Genomic DNA, 18,818 nt, shown 5'->3' on the forward strand with positions numbered 1-18,818 from the left:
ATTCTCTCATTATATATTATTTACATATAGATAGAAAAATGTCTGGATGTGTATGTGCTAAATGGTAACAATTGGTTTCTTCTAACGTTTTCAGTTTATTTTTTCTCTTTGCTAATTTCTGTGTTGTTTTTTTACAGTAAGCATAAATTGTATTAGTAATAAAAAATAAATATTATAAAATTAATTAACTTCTTTAAAACACACATACAGAAAAGAAAAAAGCAAATGAAAGCTGAAAAGCAATAGTGAGGTTCTTTGAACTATTTGATTTCTTTGGAGAAAGGCAAAATATCAGACCAGAGGATAACAATTATGCTTTTCCGTCAGTTGTTAATATGTGGAAGACCCTCTTTGAAAGTGTTGGTATAAGGTTACTCTTAGGATCTGCACTTACATTTCATCCTTATGATTCTCTTCAATTGGATACAGTTACACTCTCCTATATAAGAAGTTCAGTACTGGGGTTGCTCTCCATTTCATCAGGAAGCAAATATCTAGTTCTCTTTATAATTAGTTTCTTTAATGCTACATTACATATGTTTTTCAGCTCTCTTACTTACTCTCTTGATTCCTGTGGTTTCTCTAGCTTTTGACTGCTAGTCTGAACTTGTATGCATTTATCTTATCTTTTGGAAGCTGTACCATTCTCTTTAATATGTGTGTATATATCTAATAACCCAACTCCCTGTTTTTTACTGGCCTACCTGGTTTTTGCTTTTATTCTTTATAGGCTTTGTTCTGTATGTCTTACTGTCAATTTAGTTGCTGACCTACCTAGACTCTAGCTTCTGTATATTTGATTTCCTACTCTGTCTCTACACTTGACTCTTAATCACTGTCCTAATACAGACTGAAGAGCCTTACCCTTGTTGTAATAAAGAATTCTGGTGAAAAAAAATTTAAAAATTACATTGAAAATATGCATAATAAGCCAATTATTCCTAACTGAAGGAAAAGCTTTGAGTTTCTGTTTATTGGAATTTAAGGTGTTGTCATATTTCTATTCCTTCCCATTAGGCTAAAAGACCTCACTAGCCAGCTAGCTGGCTCGGACTACAGTGGGAAATTTTGCTTGTTTCCATTGCTTAATCTCCTTTAATAAAACTCATTTTATCAGATCCTAAAGTGGCCAATAACAAGTAGTGATTAATTCATTATTGTGGCAACATGGATGGACCTGGAAGATATTATGCTTAGTGAAATAAGTCAGGCGGAGAAAGACAAATACTGTATGTTTTCACTTATATGTAAAATATAAAAATAAAACAAATCAACGAATATAACATCACAGAAACAGACTCTGAGATACAGATAGCAAACTAGTAGTCCTCAGAAGGGAGAGGTGTAGGGCGAGGGCCAAAATAGGTGAAGGGGATTAGCAGGTACAAATAGCTAGGTATAAAATAAGTTACAAGGATGTAATGTACAGCACAAGGATTATAGCCAAAGTAAAAATATAAAATCACTATGTTGTACACTTGAAACCAGTATAATATTGTAAAGCAACTATACTTCAATTAAAAAAATTTGTTCTATAACTGTAGGGGTCTGGGGACAAAGTATATACAATCTTTCTATTGAAACTACTGATGGCACTATAATTTGAGATCTGTGACTATAGAATATAACCTATAAATGCTTTTTTGTTACACAACTTGTGTGTGATTTGAAGAATGATTTAGGTACTAATTCAATTTATATAATTATGTAAGATAATACATAATCAATATTATTTTGCAGTTTAGATAATACATGTCATTCTGTGATACAGTTAATGAGCCAATTATTGGGCAGTTTATTTTTTTTAATATAAATTTTGGGGTAGCTACCTTTGGTTTTGAATTGCTGACTTTTGGTTGAGGTTATTCTCTCCAAAACCATCTTAATTGTTTGTTTTATTCACTGGCTATTATGCATGATTCTTTGCGTAAATGTATTTTTTCTCAGAACTATTCATAAAGGTACTTTCTGCAAGACCAAGAATTACATGTACAGTACAGAGTTTACATAGTTGGAGAAAAAGAATTATTTCTTGGTCCAAGTCAAGAGTAAATCTGATTTAAATGCATATGTTAATCTAGCGCACATGTTTTTGGAACTAGGAACTAGATAAAAACCTTGCATGTTTTGTGAGCTTTTAATGTAGCTATGTCTGTTTTTATTTTATATTAATAGGAAAGTTAAAGGAGGAAATATTGATGTACATCCATCAGAAAAAGCACTCATTGTTCAATATGAAGTGGAAGCTACCATTCTTGGAGAAATGGGGGATCCCATGTTGGGAGAACGAAAGGAATGCCAAAAAATGTAAGTTTTCTTCATTTGTGCACATTTGAAAGTAGTAAACTTTATAGAAATCTGATGTTATTTAAACTTGCATAGATGATAAATGATTATGGTGTTCTTACAGACATACATTATCTCAGTGAAGCAGAGACTATATTAAATTATAAATATAGAGTATATTCCAGAGAAAATCATGTTTATGTGAGCATAATTGGAACCTAATGAAAAATACCTATTCTTATTTATCCCATTTAGTAAATGCATATAATAGAATATAACTTGTGAAATCAACTATAAAAGATATGTTTATATAGGACTTTTTAGCTTAATTTAGGAACTTTGTATCTTAGGGGATCCTGTGTTGTTCTTTCTTCCCTGGAATTACAGAAAGTGATATGACATCCAGAATTCACAAATGGGGCATGTACCTTGAATTCATCCCTTAAAAATCTAGCGCTGTGAAAGATATTAGTAATAGGACAAGCATTTTCTGACTAAATGAATTGAGCTTAGGTCTCCCAATGTTCTACACACTTTCCTTCCTGCTTTCATAGTACTTTTAGGAGTCCCTTGGGAACTGGCCTTCTTCATAAGTCTTCAGTTGCTCTGGCGATGATCTTGCGCTCCTTCCGTAGTTTTATGGAAGTAGAGAGGGTCTGAGATCACCTAGTATTCTTTCCCAACTTTCTTCCCCCCATAGATAATTTTGATTTGGGAACTAGTTAAAAAGTTAGTGTGTTTTGGTGGTATTAAGTGTATTCAGGATGCTAGAAGTGCATGTGATAGTATTTAGCACACTGAACAGCACTACATTTTAAATATATAGCAGTAGTTCTCAGCTGGTTAGGATTTTTCCCCCAGGGGACATTTGGCAGTACCTGGAGACATTTTGGTTCTCATAACTGGAGGGTGCTATTGGTATCTAGTGGATAGAGGCTGGGGTGCTGCGAAACATCCTACAATGTGTAAGATAGGCACTTACAAACAAAAAATTATTTGGCCCCAAATTTTTATAGTGTTTCAATTAAGAAACTTCATTGTATAGAAACCTGAAGAGAGAAGCTACCTACTGTCTTATTAAGATCTGTAGTCTCTCTTCTTATTTGGGTTAAAAGGCTAAATTACACAGATAATTCATTAAAAATAAATGAGTCTTTGGATAATCCACTAGATTGAAGAGATATACACATGCACACATACATACTTACACTGTAGATTTTAACTCACATGCTCACAGTTTTTTGTGTTCTCTCACACTTTCTTCCATTTGTGTGTTTGTTATTGCTGCCTAAATTTTGTACATTTTGAGAAAGTAACATCTCTTGAGATTTTATTAATTTGACTTCCAAAGAAAAGCTAGCAGATTGGGGTCTTTGCCTTTAGAACCTCATGCATCCACATTTCATGAGAGAAATTTAGTTTTTAGTTTTTAATGGTGTAGTCAGTAGCCTTATTCAATTAAAATTAAGTGAGGGCTTCCCTGGTGGCGCAGTGGTTGAGAGTCCAGCTGCCAATGCAGGGGACGAGGGTTCGTGCCCCGGTCCGGGAGGATCCCACATGCCGCGGAGCGGCTGGGCCTGTGAGCCATGGCCACTGAGCCTGCGCGTCCGGAGCCTGTGCTCCGCAACGGGAGAGGCCACAACAGTGAGAGGCCCGCGTACCGCAAAAAAAAAAAAAAAAAAAGTGAGAATGTTGTTATTGTTTGAAAATCTGTAGGCTTTCTAGACAAGGGGTACATTCACTAGAGTCAGCCACCTGGAAAGAGTTACTACCAACTGGCTAGTGTAAGTGGATTTAAACATCAGTATGGGAAAAACCTCTGTAACCCGACTTTGTGGTATTCAACCTGGCTGCTCAAGGTTTGCAGAGGAATCATATTGTGGGAGCAAAAGGAGAATATGGTTTGTTCATAGTTCAAGAGGATTTATCAATGGTGTCAGCTGGGGGTGAAGGTTTTGAGGGGGACACTCATATAGATTGAGATAGGTGTGAAATGAAACTGTCATTAAATTGTGGTAGTCAGTGCTATGGCTCAGGTCCAGAGACATGTATTTCATTCTCCCTTGTCGGATAAAGGAATGTATAAGCTCACCTTCAACAGAGTCCCAGTTTTCTGAACATTTCATTATGAGAAATCTATAGTTTAGGTCCAAAAATAATATGGGCATTTTAAAAATTTATTTATTTATTTTTGCTGTGTTGGGTCTTCGTTTCTGTGCGAGGGCTTTCTCTAGTTGTGGCAAGCAGGGGCCACTCTTCATCGTGGTGCGCGGGCCTCTGACTATCGTGGCCTCTCTTGTTGCGGAGCACAGGCTCCAGACGCGCAGGCTCAGTAGTTGTGGCTCACGGGCCTAGTTGCTCCGCGGCATGTGGGATCCTCCCAGACCAGGGCTCGAACCCATGTCCCCTGCATTAGCAGGCAGATTCTCAAACACTGTGCCACCAGGAAAGCCCAATATGGGCATTTTTTGGTATGAGTTTTTGGTATTACTAATAGGCATGGGCTGCCTAATGAAGGGGGCCTATTTTTTTATTTTAGAAATAATCAGTAAACATACAGCTGACATTTTCTAAAAATTCTAGTCTTACATATTTTTTCTTTGTCTCTTTTAACAAGGGAAGGATTTAGGAGAGAGATGTACACACTAACAGAAGAGAATCTTTCTGTTACTTGGATGAATCAGATTGCTAATATATATATTGGTAGAAAATAAATCTAAAAAAAGATAGAAAAAATCTGCTTTATTAAATCAAGATACTACTGCACACCTATTAAAATGTGTAAAGTCTAAAACACTGATAGCACCAGATGCTGGTGAGGATGTAGAGCAACAGGAACTCATTCATTGCTGGTGGAAATACAAAATGGTACAGCTACTTTGGAAGTCATTTTGGCAGTTTCTTACAAAGCTAAACATACACTTACCATATGATCCAACAGTTGTGCTCCTAGATATTAACCCAAATGAGCTGAAAATGTATTTCCACACAGAAACCTACACATGAATGTTTATAGCAGCTTTATTTATAACTGTCAACAATTGTAAGTAACCAAGATATCCTTCAGTAGGCAGATGGGTAAACAAACTGTGCTGCATCCATATAGTCAAGTGCTATTCAGCACTAAAAAGAAATCAACCATCAAGCTGTGAAAAGACACAGAGGAACCTAAATGAATATTGCTAAATGAAAAGCCAGACTGGAAAAGCTATATACTGTATGATTCCAACTGTATGACCATCTAGAAAAGGCAAAACTAAAGTAAAAATAGATTAGAAGTTGTCAGGAGTTCGGGGGTGGGAGGGGAGAATATGTGGAGCACAGGGCATTCTTAGGGTAGCAAAACTATTTTGTATGCTACTTTAATGGTGGATACATGAAATTATGCATTTGTCCAAGTGCACAGAACTATACAATACAAAGAGTGAACCCCAATGTATACTTAGACTTTAGTTAATAATATATCAATAGTGATTCATCAATTGTGACAAAGTTACCACACTATCACAAGATGGTAATAATAGAAGAAACTGTACTGGGGGAGGGTAGTGGGGACATATATGGAAACTCTGTACTTTCAGCACAGATTTTCTGTAAACCTAAAACTGCTCTAAAAAAACTAGTAGGAAAATTTCAAAAATACATGTTTATAGAGTTTCTTTTGTGCTTCTTCTCAATCAGATTTATGGAAACTCAAGATTTCCCAGTTCCTTGTTAAAATTAAACGTGGAGATGTCTTTTGAGAGTTTTTCTCTGAACAGACTTTTCTTTATATCTCTGCTTTCTGATGGGCAGCTAAAGTTATACAAAAATATTAAACAGTTTAAAAGATTTAAAAGGTAGGAACTTAAACAGCCAAATAAATTAGAGAAAAATTAAAAGAAAGGGACAGAGTATTGCTAGGGTTCTTGTTACAGACATTAGAAGCCACTTTAGAAAATTCAAGCATAAAAGGAATTTATTAAAGGCTATTAGGTAGCTTATAGATCCCAAGAGGACCAGATTCGAGGATGACTGTAAAGCTGTGAACAGTATTCAAATCACTTTACTAGACTTGTTTCAGGAGAGATCATCTGTATCTGAATAATGATTTCACAGATGCTAAGTGCAGGACATTTTTCTGAGGTCTCTGTCCCTGTTGCCTCTAATACCTTGAGTGTCTCCAAAAATTGGCCATCTTCACTAAGAAGTATTTCAACATAGTGGCTACTTTCTTATGTTTCTCTTTTTGAATCTAAGCTTTGCATGAATGCATCTGCTTTGCAAGAATCTTTTGCCACCAGTTTGAATCTTCACCCTGAACCTAATTTTATGTCCTTATAGCTTTCTTTGGTGCCATGAATCCACGTAAATTGGTAGTTGTTTCCAGATTTTGAACAACCTTTTCTTATTGACCTTCCAGTGAATCTCCTGGATTAAATTAAAAAGGAGGGAGAACCTGTTTTGTCTTTCTTTTTAATGTACTAACAGTTATAACTATATTTATTTGTTCCTCAGCATTACTCATATAGATCTTAAAATGCATCCTACTTTTTTTTCTTGTTGTCTTCTATATAATTTCCATCAGAACAACCGAATCCGAATATATTAATATTGTGTCTTGCCCCTAACTGAAAAGAAAATGACTGTGCATATGGTCAAGAAAATGATTTATTTTTGGCAGTATGGATTTTCACATCTAATAATAATTAAAAACTTTATGTGATATCAGAAAGACTTTAAAAACAAGCTCTCTGGATATGCTATCCTGCCTAGAAGAGTCAGATGTAGATTTTACCATTCCTTTTGTTACCTTACTTGTCCAGCTCAAGGAAAATCATTGCTTTGCATTTTTTTCTAAGCCTAATTATATCTAATACTTTATTATATTTTACTAAAAGAGACTATGTTAGGTACATTTAAATGTTTTGTAAATTATTTAAAAGAAGTATTGTTTGAGTTATCACTTATTTTAATAATACCTGAGTTGGAAAATTCTGATATGCCTGCAGCATTCGTCTTAAGAGTCTCAATGCCAACACAGACATAACTTCCCTGGCACGAAAGGTGGTTGAAGAATGTAAACTCATTCATCCCTCAAAGCTAAATGAGGTAGAACAGCTGTTGTACTATCTCCAGAACCGCCGTGATTCAGTGTCAGGAAAAGGTAAGCAGAAGAATTCCTAACTTTTTAATGTAAAAACAGAGTTGTTTGACTATAGTTTGTACTTTTGATATTTGAATGGTGAGTTTTCTTTTGCCAGTGCTCTAAGTAAGTGAATGAAATAATAAAGAAACATACTAGTTTCCTACATGCCAGGCTTTATGTTAGATGCTTCCAAAATGATCTGTTTCATACTGTGTGTGTACACATGTGCTGAAATAAAGAATAAAAAAGCAAATACCATATTGATTCTAGAATAATAAAAGGAGAAAATTGGGAGCAGAAAACCTGTTTTCTCTACCCCAGCAACTAGATTTATATTTTCTAAATTTTTTATTGACATTTAATGGATAATTTGGATTTCTTATTTAAATGTTAAAATATATGTCATATGCATAAGTTTTGTGAATCTTTGTTAGGAAAACATTACCTTTTCATTCCTAAACGTCTTTGTTGTTACCATTCTTCTATCTTTAATTACCTCATAAAAGAACCAAGCCATTAAAATATTAGAGCTAAGCAGTTGATTATTTATAGAAGACATTTTCGAATAATCCAAACCCAAAACAAAACGGGAGTACAGACATTTGAATGGAAAATCATCTCAGATTATTCAGTGGTTAGTTATTCCATTTCATAGTATTTATTAAGTTTACATGTATCTCTCTTTTATCATTGGTGAATTCTAAAATATGGTACCCTTGAAATAACTTATACTTAAGTTTTGATTGTATTAAATAGAAAAATGAAAGAGAAAATTCATTTGGACTTTTTTCAGATTAACCAGTCTTCTCTCTCCATCCACAGCAAATAAAATGCCTTGTGCCTAATATATACTTTTATTAATTGGCACTGTATATAGTATCTAACATACTATAGCTGTGAATTTATTTAAAAGCAAAAATGAACATTTTGAATTTGATTGTTTCCAACTACATAGCTGGCACTCAGTGTATCCCTATTATTAATAATAAGTGCTATAAGGAAAATATTATCAAAAATTTTATTAACTATTTTTTGATACAATATTCCTGTTAACAGTGTTACTAAATGATGAGAGATAGCTTCAATAAGTAAGTGAGAAAAATAAATTCTTTGCTCCTTTAAGATGTGTGTGTACTTATTGTAGATTGTACAATATAGTTAAAATTGATCTTTCCTAATGCTAAATTAATATAATTCCGAGGGCATTTGTAATAAAATACCTTTAAACAAATGAAAACCCTTTCACTGAGTTTTCAGAGTAAATCAGTCTTCTTACCTCCTTCCCCAGAAATTAGAGGAATATGAGGAAATTTTCATATTATCATAAGTAGATAAATTAATTCAAATCAATATGTTTCTCTATATGGATATTAATGTTTGGAGGCATACATGAAATGCTATACTATAGTATATGTACACTTATTTTTTATTTTTCTGCGGTACGCGGGCCACTCACTGTTGTGGCCTCTCCCGTTGCGGAGCACAGGCTCCAGATGCGCAGGCTCAGCGGCCATGGCTCACAGGCCCAACCGCTCCGCGGCATGTGGGATCTTCCCGGACCGGGGCACGAACCCTTGTCCCCTGCATCGGCAGGCGGACTCTCAACCACTGTGCCACCAGTGAAGCCCTGTACACTTATTTTTAAAAACGATTCCATTTTCTTTCTTTTTTACTTGATATTCACTATTACAAAACCAGAAACCTAGGCCTAAAAGTGGTTGAAATAAAACAATAATAGTTATTTGATTATGTGATTCTTTACCATAAGTACTTTTTTTTCTTTGCTTAATTAAAATCACTGTCATAGTAAATTATCTGTTTGAGGAAAAATCTAGCTGTTAAGAAAACATAACTTTGGGCTTCCCTGGTGGCGCAGTGGTTGAGAATCTGCCTGCTAATGCAGGGGACACGGGTTCGAACCCAGGTCTGGGAGGATCCCACATGCCGCAGAGCAACTGGGCCCGTGAGCCATAACCACTGAGCCTGCGCGTCTGGAGCCTGTGCTCTGCAATAAGAGAGGCTGCGATAGTCAGAGGCCCGCACACCGCGATGAAGAGTGGCCCCCGCTTGCCACAATTAGAGAAAGCCCTCACACAGAAACGAAGACGCAACACAGCAAAAATAAATTAATTAAAAAAATAATAACCACTTTAAAAAAAAAACAAAAGAAAACATAACTTTGTCCATAACGGCTACCTTCCTCTGAAAACAGTCAGGGCTAATTCCTATTATAAGTAAAACATTTTCTAATTATAGAATCAAAAATTTGATACTACTTGAACTTTTTTTTTTTTTTTTTTTTTGCGGTACGCGGGCCTCTCACTGTTGTGGCCTCTCCCGTCGCGGAGCACAGGCTCCGGACGCGCAGGCTCAGCGGCCACGGCTCACGGGCCCAGCCGCTCCATGGCACGTGGGATCCTCCCGGACCGGGGCACGAACCCACGTCCCCTGCATCGGCAGGCGGACTCTCAACCACTGCGCCACCAGGGAAGCCCTTGAACTTATTTTAATGTACATTCATTGCTTAGGTTTTTGACGCAGATCAGAGCAGTGAAGCATTTTTGATAATTTTTTTTACAAAATGAAGTTCTGCTATGAATCAAATAATTCAACATAAAAAATGACTCAAAGTTGTGTTCAACACCTTTGAATACCTCTTTAATTCATTTGGGAACAAGTGAGGATTAAATTAACACAAATATTAAACATTTGCCTTTTAATTTATGATCCTAATTTTGTTTAAAAAATCAGCAACTGTATTTTAGCTTTTTAACTTTACCCAAGTTATTTCTTTTCCTTTTCCTTTGTTAATTTTTATTTTAGTTTTTATATTACTCAACTCATGAGTTTTTCTTTGCCTTATTGATTTTCCTATTCTTAAATGTGAATTAGGAAAAGAAAGAAAACTCAAAATGGAGTATTTTGCTTCTTGTTGGCAAGTCTGGCTATTTGCATACCTAAAATGTTAGCCAAAGAGGAAGTTTAAATTGCTACCTGACATAACTTGGAGATTATTTATAGATTTTATTATACTGTCCGTGATATCCTTATTAGAACAAATGCATTATAGATGAACATTTTTTATACATTGGAAAAACGGTTATTTCATAAATTACCCATTTGAAGATCCCCAACTTAGCTAGAATTAAACTCAGCTGCTGAAAATAAAAATTACCCAGAAACCTAAAAACATTGCTTTTCTCATAAGAAAAAAATCTTTTTACAGAAAAAAAAGAAAAATCAAGCAAGCCTAAAGATCCACCTCCTTTTGAAGGAATGGAGGTAAGACTGTATTTTTATCTAATAGAGAATTGACTCTAAGGTATTGCTTTTTACCATCAATAATTCATACAATCACATTAAACAAATGTGGAATTTAAAAAAATGGTTGAACTTAAACTACCTGAAAAAGGTAGAAAATCAGTATTTAATAAAGGCAAAAATTATTGGATGTGTCTTTTAGACATAATTTATTTTGATAACTAAGTTGTGAAATGTTTTAAATATTCTTATTCTACTATGTTTTAAAGTATGTTTAATTTATTATGGTAGATACTATTTTGAATTACATTTAAGATACTTTATCAATATAAATAGGCCAGTTTTAGAGTTTATGTACATCCCATTTTATCATATGGTTTATGACTACTTTCACTCAGGAGTCCTATCACCCAAAGGTCTAATTTCCCCCTCTACAAAAGGATGGCAACTGTAGTCCTTTGAAAACTTGTCTCTTACTATCAAGGGCAGTTTATTGATCACAAAATACCATTCCTTTGACATTGGCTCTGTTGAGCATTATTCTTTTAGAGTACTTCCTTCCTCTTCCTTTGTTTCAGATTGATGAAGTTGCTAACATTAATGACATGGATGAGTACATTGAGTTATTATATGAAGATATTCCTGACAAGGTTCGGGGTTCTGCTTTGATCCTACAGCTTGCTCGAAATCCTGATAACTTGGAAGAACTACTATTGAATGGTAGAATTTATAGACTTGAATTTATAGACTTATCTATAAATATTTAAAGTAGAATTATTATTGTGAAATATGATTTTTAAATTTATTATCATAGAGGGGTAAGCCAAAATTATTATATCAAGCTTAGGAATGCACTTATTTTCCAGCTCTTTATTACTTTCCTTCTTACTCAAATTTCTTAACATGTGGGCATAACATTTAAATATTCTCTGGAGGACTCACTAATAATTTAAACCAGAAAAGTAAAGCATTAATGGTACTGAATCTTTTCTTTCTTCTATTCTGGAAGACTTTTTATTTTTTCTTCTATTCTGGAAGACTTTTTATTCTTTCATTTAGGATACAGTATCAGACTTTTGACATTTGCACATGTATGTATATGCTTTTATTAAATCACAGTTCCAATATTCGTTTTCTTTTAATAGCACAGCCAAAAATAGTAATCTTTTAAATTTCATTTAGATTGATTTTGATACCAAGTATTTGCTTTCTTTTCATTAGAAGTGCTGGGTAATAAAAGAAAACGGAGATATAATGCTCTTAAAACCTTTTTTCTCAGTAATACCACTGTAGAATACCACTATAGAATTATTATGATTTTCTGATTACACTTTTGCCAAAAATAAAATATGGAAGATATTGTTATGATATGATTTCCATCACATGTGAAGGAATGTGATGGAAATCATATCAACACTTTGTAGCATGGAAAATATATCCAGACATCTTTCCAGAGAGTCATAGGATATTACCAATATTCCAGTTAGGAAATTTGTACATTTTAAGTATTTTCTAAATTATACAACTCATATATTAATATATTCTTTTTAAAGAATTAGAGTATTACAGATAAAACCCCCTTTGACCATTAGTCTATAATCTGTTAGAAGTTTGGAGTGCATTCTTCCAGATCTTTTCCATATATTTATACATATATATATAGGTTTTTTCCCTGTATTAAAGAATAGAGAATTACCTTATATGAATTTTTATGTTAATTATATCACACCTCTTACTTGGTAATTTTTTCTCCATGTAGTAATGGTTCAAGATTATATGCATATAGATACATACAATGTAATTAGTTTTGAACTACTTTTGATTATTGTATTTTATGAAGTTATGCATATTCTTTAGCCATTCCCCTTTTGATGGTCATTTGGTTGTTTCCAAAGTTTTCAGTAGGGAACTTTAGTGAACATCTTTGTTCATATCTTATATACACAGGCAAGGGTTTTTTAAGTGTGTGTACACAGAAACAAAGGTCATACAGAAATGCAGGTCATAATTTCTTAGGGATATTTCTGAATTGTCCTCCAAAGTGGTTGTACCACTGTCTCTCCAGACCAATGGAATATGAAGGCTATAAAACTTAAACATTTTTGCCACTGCATTGTTGGTAATAAACAATATCTCTTTGTTTTAAGTTGTATTTGCCTGATTAATGAATTTGATCTTTTTCTCATGTCACTAGACTTCTGGAATTCCTACCCCGTGAAGTTTGAATTTATATATACGTGTGAATATATGTATATTTACATATGAGTATACATCCTTTTTCTTTTATATATATGTATTATATATACAGTCATCCCTTGATATCCATGGGGGATTGGTTCTGAGGCCTGCCAAGGATACCAAAATCTGCAGATGCTCAAGTCCCATAGTTAGTCCTCCATATCCTTACATCTGCGGATGCAACCAACCACGGATCTTGTACAGTTGACCCTTAAACAACATGAGTTTGAACTGCCTGGGTCCACTTATGCACACATAAGTTTAAACCCATGTTCAAGTATAATGGGCCTGTGCAGTTCAGACCCATGTGGTTCAAGGGTCAACTATACATCCTTTTTCTTTTATGTACTTAGAAATAGTTTTTTTCAGTCTGTCTTTTTTTGTGTGTGACATATCTTTTTCCATTCTTTTACTTTCATCCTATTTGTGTCTTTGAATCTGAAGTGTTTCTGTTGTAGAATGCATACAGTTGGATCATATTTTTTTAATACATTCAAATAATCTGCCTTTTGATTGGCGTGTTTATTCTATTTACCATTAACATAATTACTTATAAAGGATTGTCATCTAACACGTGTTTTCTGTATGTCTTTTATCTTTTTCTTCTGTTTCTCCATTACTGCCTTCTTTTGTGTGAAATATTGTCTAGTATACCATTTTAATTCTTTCGTTGTTCCTTTACTGTGTTTTCCTGAATTATTTTCTAAGTGGTTACCCTAGGATTACAGATACCATCTTAAGTTTTAAAAATCTAGTTTAAGTTAATGCCAACATAATTTTAACAATATACAAAAACTTCCCTTCAGTATACCTCTATTCCCACCCCATACCTTTATACTATTATTTCATACATATTACATCTGCATACATTATCAGCCTATCAGCAAGTAATATAATTATTGATGTATGCATTTGAAAATCAGAAGAAAATAATACAATAAAAAATATGTTTATAATGTCTTTTATATTTATATATAGAGTTACCTTTACCGGTGCTCTTTTTTTCTCTGTTTGGATTTAAGTTACTCTCTAGTGTCCTTGCATTTCAGCCTGATGGAATCCCTTTAGTATCACTCATAGAAAAGGTCTACTAGCAACAAATTCTCTAAGTTTTTGTTTACCTAGGAATAACTTTTCTTCTGTTTAAAGGGTAGTTTTGCTGGATATAGAATTACTGGTTGACAGTCTTTTTCTTTTACAATTTGAATATGTCATCCCACTGGCTTCATGTCTGCATGGTTTCTGATGTGAAACTACCTGTTAACCTTATTGAGGACCATGTGTACGTGTTGAACTGATTTTCTCTTGCTACTTTCAACATTTGCTTTACCTTTGGCTTTTGCCAGTTTGACTTATGATGTGTTTAGGTGGTCATATCTTTGAGTTTATCTTGCTTGGAATTTGTGGAGCTTCTTGGATATGTAGATTAATGTTTTTAATCAAGTTTAGGAAGTTTGGACCATTATTTTGTTAAATATTTATTTAGCTCCTTCCTCTCTATCCTTTCCCCTTGGGATCCCCGTGTTAGTAAGCTTGTTGATGTCATATAGGTCTTTGAAGCTCTATTTATTTCTTTCTGTTCCTCAGACTGGATAATCTTAATTAACCTGCCTTTACATTTGTTGATTTTTTTTCTAATTCACATCTGCTGTTAGGACCATCTAATGACTTTTTCATTTCAGAAATCATACTTGGAACTTCAGAATTTCTATTTGGTTCATTTTGTATAATTTGTATCTCCTTATTGATACTCTTTGGTGAGACGTAATTCTCATACCTTCTCATATTTTCCTTTAATTGTTTAGACATCATTTCCTTTAGTTCTTTAAATATATTTACAGTAACTTCACATAATTTAAAATCTTTGTCTCATAAGTTCAAAATGTGAGCTTCCTCATGGACAGTTTCTATTGAATGCTGTGTTTTCTGAGTATGGGATATACTGTCCTATTTCTTTGCCATGTGTTGTATTTTTTGTTGTTGAAATAATACTGGGGCAACTCTGGAAATCAGATTTCCACTCCTTTCCGGACTTGTTTTATTTGCTGTTTATTTGTTTAATAAGTTTCCTGGATTAATTAATTACTGTAAAGTCTGTATTCTTTGTCTCTGCAGTCACTGAAGCCTCTGCTCAGTTAGTTTAGTGGTAACTAATGATTAGATAGAGATTTCTTTAAATGCCTGGCACAGAGTTTCCCAGCCTTTGCTGAGGGGCTGTGGGTGTGTACATGTGGGTGGGAGGATGTCTTCAGTGCTCAAGGAAGTAGTTTACAAGCCCTAGCCTTCAATTGCTGCTTGAACATTGCCTCAAGGTTGGCCAGAGACGAGAGATTAGGCTCTTTTAGGTCTTTCCCTGGTATGTGCACATTCCTACATGTGTGCCGGGCCTTCTGGAGTCCCAGGAATGTGTTGGAGTCTTTCAAAGACCCAGTGAATATCTCATTTCCCAGTTTTTTCTTTTAAAGTGTTTTGGTTAGCCTCTTGTTACCTCAAGTTGGCTAGGCTGCTGCTGCACATAGCTGCAGTGTTGCTGCTGGTAGTTTTCAGCAAATGCCCTGGGTCTACGGCTGTTTGTAAGAGCAATCTCTGAGTCAGGTCAAATAAAGCCAAACCATGGGAATGGAGCTTTTCAGCAAGTATCCTGATGGATAAGATATTGACAGTTCACTGGAGTGGGAATTTGGGGGAGCACCACACTGTTCTACTTCCTCCAGCTGTTGCTGGGCTACTGTTTTTCACAGATATCATGGTTGTGATACTGTTGGTTTTCAAAGTTTCCACAAACTTGCACAGAGGGGATGGATTAGGGCAAGTTGAAATGCCACAGAGCTCACTGTTCTTACCAAGTCAGCCATATTTCTTAAATAAACACTTCTTGAGTTTTTGCAAAACTAATTTCCAGAGTTCTAAAAGAGTTGATTTTGAAAAAATTTACCAGTATTATATTTGCTTATGGAAGAGTGGATTTTTGCAGGTCCTTACTCTGCTCTTCCTAAAGTCCTTGGCCCTGGAATTCATTTTTGTTGAAAGTGACAGGTAGAGATGTAATTTTATTTTTTTCCACATTGTATAGCCAGTTATTCCAACTTAGTTATTTTTTTGTTAACATCTTTATTGGAGTATAATTGCTTTACAATGGTGTGTTAGTTTCTGCTTTATAACATAGTGAATCAGCTATACATATACGTACATCCCCATATCTCCTCCCTCTTGCGTCTCCCTCCCACTCTCCCTATGCCACCTCTCTAGGTGGTCACAAAGCACTGAGCTGATCTCCCTGTGCTATGTGGCTGCTTCCCACTAGCTATCTATTTTACATTTGGTAGTGTATATATGTCCATGCCACTCTCTCACTTGGTCCCACCTTACCCTTCCCTCTCCCCATGTCCTGAAGTCCATTCTCTACGTCTGCATCTTTATTCCTGTCCTGCCCCTAGGTTCTTCAGAACCACTTTTTTTCTTTTTTTTTTTTTTTAGATTCCATATATGTTAGCATACAGTATTTCTTTTTCTCTTTCTGATTTACTTCACTCTGTATGACAGACTCTAGGTCCATCCACCTAACTACAAGTAACTCAATTTTGTTTCTTCTTATGGCTGGGTAATATTCCATTGTATATATGTGTCACATCTTCTTTATCCATTCATCTGTCGATGAACACTTAGGTTGCTTCCATCTCCTGGCTATTGTAAATAGAGCTGAAAAGAACATTGTGGTACATGCCTCTTTTTGAATTATGGTTTTCTCAGGGTGTATGCCCAGTAGTGGGATTGCTGGGTTGTATGATAGTTCTATTTTTAGTTTTTTAAGGAACCTCCATACTGTTCTCCATAGCGGCTGTATCAATTTACATTCCCACCAAAAGAGCAAGAGGGCTCCCTTTTTTCCACACCCTCTCCAGCATGTATTGTTTGTAGATTTTTTGATGATGTCCATTCTGACTTGTGTGAGGTGATACCTCATTGTAGTTTTGATTTGCATTTCTCTAATGATTAGTGATGTTGAGCATTCTTTCATGTGTTTGTTGGCAATCTGTAGATCTTCTTTGGAGAAATGTCTGTTTAGGTCTTCTGCCCATTTTTGGATTGGGTTGTTTGTTGTTTTTGATATTGAGCTGCACAAGCTGCTTGTAAATTTCAGAGATTAATCCTTTGTCAGTTGCTTCATTTGCAAATATTTTTTCCCATTCTGAGGGTTGCCTTTTCGTCTTGTTTATGATTTCCTTTGCTGTGCAAAAAAAAGCTTTGAAGTTTCCTTAGGTCCCATTTGTTTATTTTTGTTTTTATTTCCATTTCTCTCAGAGATGGGTCAAAAAGGATCTTGCTGTGATTTATGTCATAGAGTGTTCTGCCTATGTTTTCCTTTACGACTTTTATGGTGTCTGGCCTTGCATTTAGGTCTTTAATCCATTTTGGGTTTATTTTTGTGTATGGTGTTAGGGAATGTTCTAATTTCATTCTTTTACATGTAGCTGTCCAGTTTTCCCAGCATCACTTATCAAAGAGGCTGTCTTTTCTCCATTGTATATTCTTGCCTCCTTTATCAAAAATAAGGTGACCATATGTGCGTGGGTTTATTTCTGGGCTTTCTATCCTGTTCCATTGATCTATATTTCTGTTTTTATGCCAGTACCATACTCTCTTGATTACTGTAGCTTTGTAGTATAGTCTGAAGTCCAGGAGCCTGATTCCTCCAGCTCCGTTTTTCTTTCTCAAGATTGCTTTGGCTATTCGGGGTCTTTTGTGTTTCCATACAAATTGTGAAATTTTTTGTTCTAGTTCTGTGAAAAATGCCATTGGTAGTTTGATAGGGATTGCACTGAATCTGTAGATTGCTTTGGGTAGTATAGTCTTTTTCACAGTGTTGACTCTTCCAACCCAAGAACAGGGTATATCTCTCCATCTGTTTGTATCATCTTTAATTTCTTTCATCAGTGTCTTATAGTTTTCTGCATACAGGTCTTTTGTCTCCTTAGCTAGGTTTATTTCTAGGTATTTTATTCTTTTTGTTGCAATGGTAAATGGGAGTGTTTCCTTCATTTCTCTTTCAGATTTTTCATTTTTAGAGTATAGGAATGCAAGACATTTCTGTGTACTACTTTTGTATCCTGCTACTTTACCAGATTCATTGATTAGCTCTAGTAGTTGTCTGATAGCATCTTTAGGATTCTCTATGTATAGTATCATGTCATCTGCAAACAGTGACAGCTTTACTTCTTCTTTTCCGATTTGGATTCCTTTTATTTCTTTTTCTTCTCTGATTCCTCTGGCTAAAACTTCTAAAACTATGTTGAATAATAGTGGTGAGAGTGGCCAACCTTGTCTTGTTTCTGATCTTAGAGCAAATGGTTTCAGTTTTTCACCATTGAGAACGATGTTGGCTGTGGGTTTGTCATATATGGCCTTTACTATGCTGAGGTAAGTTGCCTCTATGCCTACTTTCTCTAGGGTTTTTTATCATAAATGGGTGTTGAATTTTGTCAAAAGATTTTCTGCATCTATTGAGAGGACCATATGGTTTTTCTCCTTCAGTTTGTTAATATGGTGTATCACATTGATTGATTTGCATATATTAAAGAATCCTTGCATTCCTGGGATAAACCCCAGTTGATCATGGTATATGATCCTTTTAATGTGCTGTTGGATTCTGGTCGCTAGTATTTTGTTGAGGATTTTTGCATCTATTTTCATCAGTGATATTGGCCTGTAGTTTTCTTTCTTTGTGATATCTTTATCTGGTTTTGGTATCCGGGTGATGGTGGCGTCGTAGAATGAGTTTGGGAGTGTTCCTCCCTCTGCTATATTTTGGAAGAGTTTGAGAAGGATAGGTGTTAGCTCTTCTCTAAATGTTTGATAGAATTCACCTGTGAAGCCCCTCTGGTCCTGGGCTTTTGTTTGCTGGAAG

At 35.0% G+C, this 18,818-nt stretch overlaps 1 protein-coding gene across 2 annotated transcripts in view; it reads left to right on the forward strand.

Annotated features, from left to right (window-relative positions):
* The window catches only part of KIFAP3 (kinesin associated protein 3), a 165,309-nt gene that overhangs the window by 21,081 nt on the left and 125,410 nt on the right, over positions 1 to 18,818 (forward strand). For both annotated transcript variants that reach the window (XM_049715585.1, XM_004269744.4), the window contains exons 2-5: positions 2,176 to 2,307; positions 7,278 to 7,432; positions 10,641 to 10,696; positions 11,254 to 11,395. In XM_049715585.1, the coding sequence (XP_049571542.1) occupies positions 2,264 to 2,307; positions 7,278 to 7,432; positions 10,641 to 10,696; positions 11,254 to 11,395 (397 nt within the window). In that variant the 5' untranslated portion in view covers positions 2,176 to 2,263. The remainder of the gene's footprint in view (positions 1 to 2,175; positions 2,308 to 7,277; positions 7,433 to 10,640; positions 10,697 to 11,253; positions 11,396 to 18,818) is intronic.

The sequence above is a fragment of the Orcinus orca genome, chromosome 1, assembly GCF_937001465.1.
Source record: "Orcinus orca chromosome 1, mOrcOrc1.1, whole genome shotgun sequence".
In the NCBI taxonomy this organism is placed as follows: domain Eukaryota; kingdom Metazoa; phylum Chordata; class Mammalia; order Artiodactyla; family Delphinidae; genus Orcinus; species Orcinus orca.